The sequence below is a fragment of the Elgaria multicarinata genome, chromosome 8 (genome assembly GCF_023053635.1).
Source record: "Elgaria multicarinata webbii isolate HBS135686 ecotype San Diego chromosome 8, rElgMul1.1.pri, whole genome shotgun sequence".
Lineage (NCBI taxonomy): Eukaryota > Metazoa > Chordata > Lepidosauria > Squamata > Anguidae > Elgaria > Elgaria multicarinata.
In genome coordinates this window covers 98,955,716-98,966,519 of record NC_086178.1, presented here as the reverse complement: position 1 = coordinate 98,966,519, position 10,804 = coordinate 98,955,716, and the positions used below count along the sequence as shown (strand labels likewise).

General features: G+C 44.7%; 1 protein-coding gene across 1 annotated transcript in view; it reads left to right on the top strand.

The window, feature by feature from the left end:
- The first annotated feature begins 1,169 nt into the window (after positions 1–1,169).
- Positions 1,170–10,804, top strand: part of BICC1 (BicC family RNA binding protein 1) — a 137,351-nt gene continuing 127,716 nt past the window's right edge. Inside the window, exon 1 of the mRNA XM_063133101.1 lies at positions 1,170–1,374. Within this exon, the coding sequence (XP_062989171.1) occupies positions 1,185–1,374 (190 nt within the window). The 5' untranslated portion in view covers positions 1,170–1,184. The remainder of the gene's footprint in view (positions 1,375–10,804) is intronic.

The window sequence follows — 10,804 nt, the reverse complement described above, 5'->3', positions numbered from 1 at the left end:
TGCATAACGGCTAGTGTGATTTCTTTCTTTCTTTCCGTTTTTGAAGTATTAACCTCTTAGTGGTCATGAAGGCCCATAGTATTCATTTTCTGTGGTCCCGTTACTTTCCATACCTCTGGAAAGTAGTTCAAGAGTGGCCAGATCTACACCAAACAGGATACGACACTTTGAAACAGTTTGAAAACTGTATCTGGAGTGTATCCTGGGCCCCAACAGTTGTCGTTACTGTTATAAACCATTTTAAAGCAGCAGTGTAGATCTCAAACAAAATTAATGCGCGTGATAGAACTGGCATCCCAAAGGAGGCCACCCACCACAGGACACGGCCGTTTTTGCTTCAACCTAAGGACGTTTCGCCTCGGAGTATCTTGGGGAAATCCTCCGTCCCCTCATTGAGAAACCCCTGAGAAGTTCCCAAAGAATCGTTGGGCCTGCCCAGCCAAATGTGCTATCCGGGACAGCTGACTCCCCCCGCCCCTCCGAGCCCTTGCAGGGTTGGGGCCACATAGACAGCGCAAAGCGTGCGCAGCGGCGGCGGTAATTAAGCTGGGCGGAGCCTCCCGCGCTCCTGACAGACACGTCGCGCGGCGATAGCGGGGAGCGGAGGCTCTCCTGGGTTTGCATTCCGGCCCGTCTCTCGTGCTCTCTCTCCCCCCACCCCACCTTCCAAGCCTAGCTGTCCGCCTTGACCCGCCCCTTTCCCCGAGGTTATCCCTCCCCACTCCGGCGGCTCGCGCGCGCGCGCGCGCCTGCCTGCCTCTCGCTGCCCAATGGAGGAGGCGGGGATGCTGTGCGGACTGCGGGCGGGATGGGGGCGCAGCCGAGCTGCAGCCGGCCCGGGACAAGCGCTTTGCAAGACGAGAGGCGACAGCGGCGGCTGCAGCAGCAAGAGCAGCCGCGCGCTCGGCGGGGCCCCCGAACTGGAGCCGGAGGCAGGCGCCGGAGGAGCCACCGAGGCTCTGGCGGGCTGGGATGAAGCCGGGGGTGGGCGGCTGTGGGGCCAAATAGCTTCCCGCGGAGGAGCCGGCGGCGGAAGAGGGGACGACGGCTGCTGCTATTGCTGCTGTGGGGAGGCGGCGGCGGCGGCGGCGGCGGCTGAGGGCGACGGGGCGGTGGTCGCCGCTGCCTCCGCGTCCGCCGCCGGGGAGTTTGGCTCTGGGCAACTCGGCGGCGGCGGCGGCGGGATGGCGGCTCCGCCGGGCTATCCGCTCTCGGACCCGGGTTCCAACAGCGAGCGCAGCGCCGACTCGCCTTTGCCCGACGACGACGCGGGCTCCTCCTTGGCTGGCCCCGCCCGCGCCCACTCGGCCAGCCCCGAGTGGGGCGAGGAGAGGTTCCGCGTGGACAGGAAGAAACTGGAGGCCATGCTGCAAGGTGAGCCGCGCGGGGAGCGGAGGGGAGGGCGGCCGGGCGGCCGGCGCCTCGAGAAGAGGCGGGAGGTGCCCGGCCGGCCGGAGAGCTTCCCCCTTCTCCCCTGTCCTGCCCGTTCCTCGTTTGCTTGGCCGCTCTTGGGGGCAGCCTTGTGAGGCCGTAACAGAGGGTTCTTGGCGCAGGATGCGTGGCAACATCCTCACCACGTGGCAGGGTGGAATAGATGGCCGAGCTGCCCCCCATGAGCAGAAGCTAAGCCCTTGTGGCGGTTTGCTCGTCTGGTAAGGGCTTGGGGTCGATGTCGGTGGAAGAAAGGGGCGCGCTTACTGGGTCTGCGATGTTGGAGGCCCAGGAAGAAAACGAGTTTGAATACCCTGAATCTATACTCCTGACCCATAACTCAATAGGAGCTTCTCTCTCTAACCTAGCATATCCCTGGAGGACAGTAGGGAAGCTACCCGGATGCCTTCCTACCAGTTGTTTACACCTGAAGTGTGGTAAAGTTCTCCTTGCCACTTGGCAGGAATGGTAGATGGCTATGCAAACCCTGAGACGGCAGAGCCCACTCCTGGATAGTTGTTTTTTTGCTTGGTCTCAGAGCTATAACGCAGGAGAGGTGAAGTTCTTTAGCTGTCCCAGCATCAGAATCCAGGATATAACAGCACCTTAAACCACGGCTTCAACCACAGTGACTAAGGCAAAAAGCTTTATTCACCATGGTTAAAGCTGTGGTTTAACGTGTCTTCTGAACACAGCCCAGCTTTCTGGCATAAGCACTATGGTTAAAACCATGGTTTAAGGTGTCTTCTGAACAGGACCACTGAGGCCATGGCTGGACCAGGCCTGTATCCCGGGATCATCCCTATACATCCAAATGACACACAGGGGATACCGGGAGCAGGTAGGGACAGCCCCTCCATTTGCCTGGGATACTCCTTAGGTCTAGCTAAGGCCTGAGTCTTTGTGAGTATAACAGGTGAAGGCAAAGAGTAATGGGGGAGCACAGGCAGGGACCAGTTGTCCAAAACCTCCGCTCCTTGTTCTGAGGAAAACCTCTCTCGGTGACAGTGCTGAGCAAAGTTACTGCAAATAGGTTTTGTCAGTATCTGACTACTTTTCCCGCCCCTTTCCCTTTTGTGGACTTCTGGGAAGATGCTTTTGAATTGCTTGAGTGTGGAATGGGGGGAGCAAATGATCTTTTCTGATCCAAAAGATTTTCTGGCAAATTTGGGGGCGGAAGGAGAGGGCTGCCAAAGGGGGAGGGGTTAACTGAAGAGGCTGCATGTGTTTCTGCTTGCCTTGACATATGGAATAACGTGGTGGTGGGGAGCTAAAGGCATCCTTAGTGCATGGGGATCTCTAGTGAGACTAGAGGGGTCAACGTTCTCCATTCTATGTGCCAAATTTTGATAGAATTTCCAATCAGAGCTTTGTTTTCTATCCCATTTCAAACCAGGGTATCTTTTTCTCTGTTTTGGGAATGGCGGCAGCTGCAATTTGCTGCTTCTGGGATGCTTCAAGTTCACTCTCTCTCTCTCTCTTTCTCTACCCTAAAGTGCCAGTTAAAACACAATGCTAGAAATAGTCTGCAGAGCACACGTTGAAATATGCTGGCTCTAAATCTCCCTTGCCGTTTTCTGTTTCTTCCTCCTCCCAATTTTCCTTCCCGGCTTGTTTCCCAAATACATCCAGTTCCAGATGTGGATAAACTCCTTTCTGCAGATGTCAGTCGTTGTTGCCTCTGTCCTTTTTAGGGGGTGAAAGTGTTTGTTTCACCAAGTTCAGAAGGTTAAATTTGTCGAGAAATTAGTGTTGTGAGAGGCTGTGTGCACAATTAATCTCTAATTAGTCTCCACTTGTTTTTGCTTTTCAAAAGGGCTTTAATAATTAACACGGCACAAAGGTCTGCTTCAAGCGTCTCAGACCTGTAGGTTTTGCAGACTACATCTTGCCCCTACTTATAGCCTAACTCACTAATGAAATACACACTCTGAAGTGAATACTCTGTGCCCAGTAGGAATGAGTGTCAAAAAGTTACCAAGTGTTCATGCAAGTCATAGATCTACGGGCAATCTCTTTCATAGGAAAAAATATTGATTCACCTAGCTTTTTAGATAACTGATTATTATAATATAAGCATATGTGACAAAGGAGGCTTTTAGAAATTATCTAAAGTCAGATTTCAAACTATTTGTAATCTGACATATAAGCCATTCACAACTAAATAGAAGATACCGTACAAGAAGAGTATTCTAGAATAGTGGAGTTGAAATTTCCTCATGATCCTGTTCATGTTGATCTGAATGTTTGCTGTTGGATGTTGCAGAGGATTCTGAGACACATAGGAGAAAACCCCTTAAACTAATTGTCACCCCATGCAAATTGATGCCATTATTTATGTTTGCAGCTTTTAAAGAAGGTAGTAAAATACCATGTCATTGCTTGTGGTATGTATGCTCATTTTTATTCCACTAACGTCTGGTTAAAATGTATTCCACATTTAACGAGAGATTATGTGCCATGGGCATCAATAATTGCATCATGCCATCTTCCCCTCCCTGAAAAATGTTTACCTGTCTTTAAGAATCGGCACTCTGCAATTCCTCTGGAGTTTTGATGCCGGAGAAGTAGTCTGTAAGCTGTCTGCTAGGCAGTTTAGTCACCATTACTGATCTTCTCATTGTGGAAGTCCAATAAGCTTTTTGGCATCCCGAAGTTCTGCAGTATGCCGTTTGAAAACCACTGTTCTATGAATGAAAACTCAGTGGTACTGGAAAAATGAGCATAGTGTGGCTGGTATCATATAATATGGAAAGTAGATTGAAAAGAAATTGCATCAGTTTACTAAAAAGAAAAGAAAAAAGGCAAATGTTTAAAAGTGCAGGATAGGAAGTGTTTGAGGGTTTGCTGCAAATGTGTCCAGATCGTTGCCCATGACTGTGGTGGAATGTCTTAAATTTTGTTCTGTTTTGAATTATGTCTGTCTTGCTGGAAAGTTAAGTAAACAGTTTTGATACAATATTTACAAAAAGTGGTTATAAAGTTGGATGTGTATATTAGAAAGAATTGGATATGCACAACAGTTGTGTAACTAACTGAACTTTTAATGGTTCATGTGCTTTATTGTTGGGGATAAGTTTGACTTTACAAATCTGAACAAAGCAAATAACTTCGTCATATTCTCCTGTTTCACCATTTTAATAGGATGACTATATTGTGAGTCACCTTGAGCATTGTTTTAGTTGAACAATAGGATAGACCTTTAAAGTAATTTAAATAAAAGTAATTTACAAGGTGTAAAGATTTAAAGTAATAACATATTTAAAGTAATAAAATAAATTATTGGAGTGGATTTATTTTATTTATTTGTTTGGTTTTTTATACCTCCCAGTAGCGGAAGCTCCCTGGGCAGTTCACAAAAATTAGTGGATGAAACATGTTTTATCTGACAGAGATGTGACTTTTGGAAGACAGACCTAATATCCCAGTGGGAAGCTCTCAATTCAACTCTGAGTACCAAGTGGTTACTGGGGGAGGCAGCGAGAGGTGAAGAAGGGAAATTTCTTTCTTTCATGCACTGCTTGTGAGCTGCTCAGAGGCATCGGGGCCTGCTACTCTTGGAAGCAGCATGCCTGACTGCATGGACCAATTCAGCGTGGCTGATATACATTATGTAGATGATCCGTTGTTACCAACAGAAATGTCACATCAAACATTTATTTAATGCAGAGGTGGGCAACCTCAAGCCCAGGTGCCAAAACCGTCCCTATAAGATTTTCCAAATGGCTGTGCCCCCTTCCCCCAGTTGGTGGTTTCCTGGTTTTTATGCAATCCCCATCCTTCACCCCAATTCTAAAAGTTGCAATGCCTCTCCCAAGGCTTAGTTAATGGCAGTAAGAGCTTTAAGCTACAACATGTTGGTATGTTTTGTATTTTTTGCCCCACCCTCTCTGACTTCAGCTCCACCCACCACTGGAATGTGGTCCCCTAGAGCTTCTACAAAATCAAATCCTCTAATAGTAAACAGAGGAAGAGAAAATCATGTACATTGTTCTATTTTCTCCCTATCATCATGCATATGATCCTCGTTGTTAAGCAGGTAATTGATCTAGCTTTGCATCTTGTACAAAGGTAATTTACTTCTATAACAAGCTTTGAAAGTGAACAATATATCCTGTATATTCATGTTTTTTAATCTCCATGTTATCATAATTGCAAAACATCTGGACTGAACTCTTCAGCACTCCTCATTTTAGGAATATTTTCAGGATTTCATCGGTCTATATATGTCAGGCAAGTTAATATGTCTGTTGTTGCTGCTAAAAGTCTTTTCCATTTTTGCTCCCTCAAAATGGGAAAACAGCGTTCACTTGTGATAGATATCTGCATGGTTATGGGCATTACATTCTGAGTGCTTATTCAAATGATCACTTTAGTAAATTGTGTGGGTAGTAGGAACGCAGTCGGTATGACTGACTATAATGTTTGGAATTTGTTTCAAATTAGATTCAGACTCCTGGAGGTCGGTTAATCTTTAAGCAGTTCATATTTTGTTTTGCTGATAGAGGTATTTTGGTATGCAACTGAGCAGAGAGTTCACAGTACTTATTGTAATTGTTCCAGTTTAACTTTAAATTTGAAGATGCCTTGAAACTCTAAAAGCATGTTAAAATTATTGGAAAGAAATGTGCATGTGAATAAGAGAGAGAGACTGAATTGCTGGTTAATTAGGGATGAAGATCAGAACAGGATCCCTAGCTGCTTGAAAGTTTGAGTCCTACTACTTGTCCTCTAAAAGTTTGAGACCTACCACATGTTTTCTAAATTGTTAAAAGTGTGATGTCTGTTTCTCCAGCCTGAGGTTAGAAGACATGGCATTATGATGGTTCCAGTCCTTTCTTTACAGTTTGTACCAGAAGATACTACTGGGTGACTTCTGTTCTGCCCAATGGTCTTCAGGGCTCTGTTGCATCTCCCATGCTATTTAACTTCTATAGGAAGTGGCTGAGAGAGGTTATCCAGAAGCCGGGGCTTCATTGTTACCAGTATGCAGATGATATGCAGCTCAACCTCTCTCCAAGGGGATGGGACTGCCAAGCAAATGTCTGCATATGGTACTGGGTTGGATGAGAGGAAAACAAAGCTGTGGGCTGGGAAGACAACAGGTTGGGATAGTGGTGTGAAACTAGTTCTGGATGGAGTTCCTCCAGTCCATTGCACATGATTTTAAGTGCCGTGATACAAATGGCCTAATACAGGCACACAGAAAAGCCATGAGTCAGCCCATGGGGGGAAGGCATGAGGCAGAGCAGTGCTGCTGTAGAAACTGCTCTCATTCCCCACAGCCTCCCACCCTGTACTGCTCAATTTTTCAGGTTCTTTGGACAGGAGTACTTCCTCAACAAGATTGTGAAGCTGATAAGTAGCTCTGGAACAGATGCCTGGTTGATACATTGCTGGAATGGAGTAGCATTCAGTAATGTCTGTAGGGACAAATTACACTTGTTGCTTAATGATATTCCTTCCCATAGCAGTATTCTCTCTCTCCCGTCACCATGTGGTTCTTCTCTACAGATATTAGCAGAAAGGCATTGGACCAGACCACAGTAAAGCAACTTTGCTGTTACTATTTTTAACAACATTTCTATACTGTCCTTCAGTTAAGGATATACTGAGTCCATATATGGGAAGGAGGGCAGCTAGGTTTCCTGGTCCTGAGTTCCCTGGTTCAGTTGTTTAGGTCTTTGTGTGTCAACAACAAAACCTTGAAGCCCTATTGTCGGTTGGGAGTGCTGTATGTTGTTCTGCAGACAAACAACCCATTGTGGCTCATTTACAGGGTGGCTTAGTGTGATGTGTGAACCCGCCCATTTAGTTATGCTAGAGTAGTACTCACTTGTAATTCTGTGATGAACAGAATGATGTCATGATATATCTTGAAGGCAGGCCTTATTGGTGGTGGTGCTCACCCTCTAGAATACCCTCCGCCATGCAATTTGAAAAGTAGAAAATGGGATGTTTTAAATGGCTCCCGAAAATGCACTTGTTCACCCAAGCTTTCTCTGGCTTGTAATTATATGCTGTCCTGTCTTACTGTTCTCTCCATTGCTTTTGTTATTGTAGTCAAAATTCTCTTTAATAGTGTATTTTAAATGTGATCATTAATATTTATATGTAAACCACTTAAATATTTTATTATATTAAGGGGTATGTAAATATTAATAAATAAATAGGGTATACTAGCATTAATACTTACTAAAGGCAATGTAACTTCAAACAGGATTAAGGCTCCATTTCTGTGAACCCTTACCTGTGGGTAAATCCCATTGAATTCAGTAAGACTTTGTAATTCTTAGGGATAGGATTAGGCTCTATGTAAAATCAGATTCACCAGTAGTGCTGGTGTCTCAAAATACTTGGGCCACAGCTAGACCTAAGGTTTATCCTGGGATCATCCAGGGTTCACCCCTGCCTGAGCCCTGGATCCCCTGTGTGTCACCTAGATGAACAGGTTTGACCCCTGGATGATCCAGGGATAAACCTTAGGTCTAGCTAGGGCCTTGGAAGCCATCACAGTTGCAGAGATGGTCTTTGGCCATTTCTACACCTGCCTTTTCCCCCCAGGGTCATCCCTGTGCATCCAAATGACACACAGCAGATCCTGGAAGAAAGCAGGGACGATCCCTCAATTTTTCTCAGATAACCCTTAGGTGTAGAAAGGGCCTTTGTTCTCCTCTCTAGCTCCAAACCAGAGACAAGATCTGGGGTTTGTTTTGGTGCTGAGCTTCCAAGGCATTATGAGTAATTTGGAAACCTAACGGCAAGCTCCTGACTTCCTCTTCAGAACCAGAAAGGGCGGTGGCGGCTTGTTTGGGCCTCTGCTTCTGAGGTGCCATAAGCATCCAGGAATGGAGATTGTCTTTGCAGTTGCATTGCACCTTAGAGCGACTCCAAGAGTGTCTCTGAAGTGCTGGGCAACTATGGGATGATCCTTGTCCCCCTATCCAGATCCCAGGGTTGGGAAGAGGGCTGAGGCTTGTCATATTTGCCAGAAGGTGGCACAGCACTTGGTGGGAGTTGTGATCCCTTGTAACAAACTGAAATGTCATTGTAATCAGCTGAGAAAAGTCTTAAACATTCCACATGTGGGTTATTAGAAAGATGATATACTGCAGTGAGCTTTTCCAAGAGAAGAAAAATGACAAACGATTCAATTAAACTTTATTCCTTATAATTGACTTCATTACAAATACGTTGCATGCTGGAGGGCCATGGCTGATTTGAATAGTTGCATAGTGGAATGTAATTCAGATAATATCTGTATATCATTTCATGGATTCCAAGCTGTGGGGGACTTGTAGTCATTAATTCTGAACTAGTACTGGTATTAAACTATTAAATGAGAAAAATTTGGAGTTGATCATGCCAGTGGGACATTTGCTGTGTACATATAGAAATCTTGAATTTTAAATCACAATGAATTTGAGCTGCCATGTATTGTTTTGATCTAGATTTATTGAAGGCTGAAGGTCAAAGCATTGCAACAGGAATCTGTGAGTTGGAGAAGACATCCCATATTATATTCATCCCTGTGTTGTGTGATCTGCTTAAGAACAGTGAAATGTGGGTTCTATTGTGCTCATAGTTTAGTACTACTTTATTGCAGGACTTGCCCCCAAGTGTTGTAGGGTTTGTACTTTGCCAAGAGTAGTTTGCTGCTAAATTAATTTTGGGAAATGCAGCAGTAATTTAACGTACTTGGCCTGGCGTGCTGGGAAGAGACAGCATGAATACTTTGAGGGCAGAGTTTAATGCAGCCTTGAACATCCACAAAAATTAATAGTGTACAAAACATTTAGTAGCCTGACTGCCCACATGTACTTGTGTTAGTCATCTGTGATATACTGAAGGCATGGGAAAGGAGGAAAGTACCAATTGTATTCCAGTATACAAATGTTTCCCTGCAGGATCTACACTACTGCTTTAAAATGGTTTATAACAGTAGTGACAACTGTTGGGGTCCAGGACACACATACAGTTTTCAAACTGTTTTCAAAGTTCCATATTCTGCTTGGTGTAGATCTGGCCCTGCAGGAGCTTTTAGTACAGCTTTGTTCAATGTAAAGAGATAGCCACTACTAAGTTTTCAATATGTGATAATGTAAATAGTACTTACAAAAAGCTATTGATGTTAAAAGGGGTGGGGAGAAGGTTGAGGATGGGCTAAACAATCATTTTCAGACATCTCATGCTTAACAAAATACTGATTCCTTAACTAAAGACATGAAGATGGGCACTACAGGTCATTGAAAAAGGAATCTGTGGAAGGGAACAAGCCAACCTTTTCTTAAGTGTACTGAAACGATCTGATTGAAGTAACTGTGACTATAGTTAAAACAAACCAGATCTGCGGACTAAAGCCAATTTTTAAAACTTTATATCAGCAAATGTGCTTGTAGCTTTGAATAATCGTCAAGGACAGGTTTCATGTCACTGATGAGGGTTTCCTGAAAGTGAGCATCTAAAAAGACTGCTGGGATGCTTAAATACTACTAAATCTTTTTTGGGCTTAAGGCTTGGCAGCAAATTTGCTTTCTATTCATGCTCCCTCCCCTTGCATAATCAGTTTAAAATCTGACAAGTTTGTTATTTAGATTTTTTATGGAGTAAGGCACAGAACTGTGTTTTGCTAAGCAGGCCAAGTATTACTTCAGTGGTGGGAAAGTTATTGATGAACTCTCTTCAGGGTCACATTGTTATATGGGCTACACCTTCCTTGGGTCATTCAAATCTCTAGCCAGCTATAGTCAGAATTTCGCCATCTTGGGCAATAGTTGGGATGGGGGCTGATTATGTCAAGAAACTTTTTTTTTTATTATTATTATTATTATTATTATTATTATTATTATTATTATTATTATTATAATAATAATTTCTTACCGGCCTCTCAACACAGTAGTTAAACTTAAGCACAGACACTGATATAGTTTAAAAATCTCTACTATGTAAGCATTGGACTACATTCGACATGACACAAATGGATAATGGGACTTGTCCTAGTTCTGTCCCCTCTGCAACCCCAGCATGTTCCCCAGAACTGCTCTGGAGCAGATTTTGGAGGGGGATCAGTTCCACAGTGTGACGGCCAGCATTGGATACAATTACTTCAGCAAAAGTGATGTTCCAATTGGCAACAAAGGAATTCTGGAGAACTCCAGGTAGTGCTCTATTATACTAATGATGCCTTGTATTACATTAGGGGTGGGCGACATGTGGCCCTTGATGGCCATTTCTGTAGCCCCCTAAGTGTTATCCCCTCAGCCACTAAAAGCGCCACCATTTTTCTGGACTCTGTGCTTGCCTCCTTCCCTTATAAACCTGGTGTATGCTGCATGGGAGATGCTGACCCTTAAAACACTTCTCATCCCTGGGC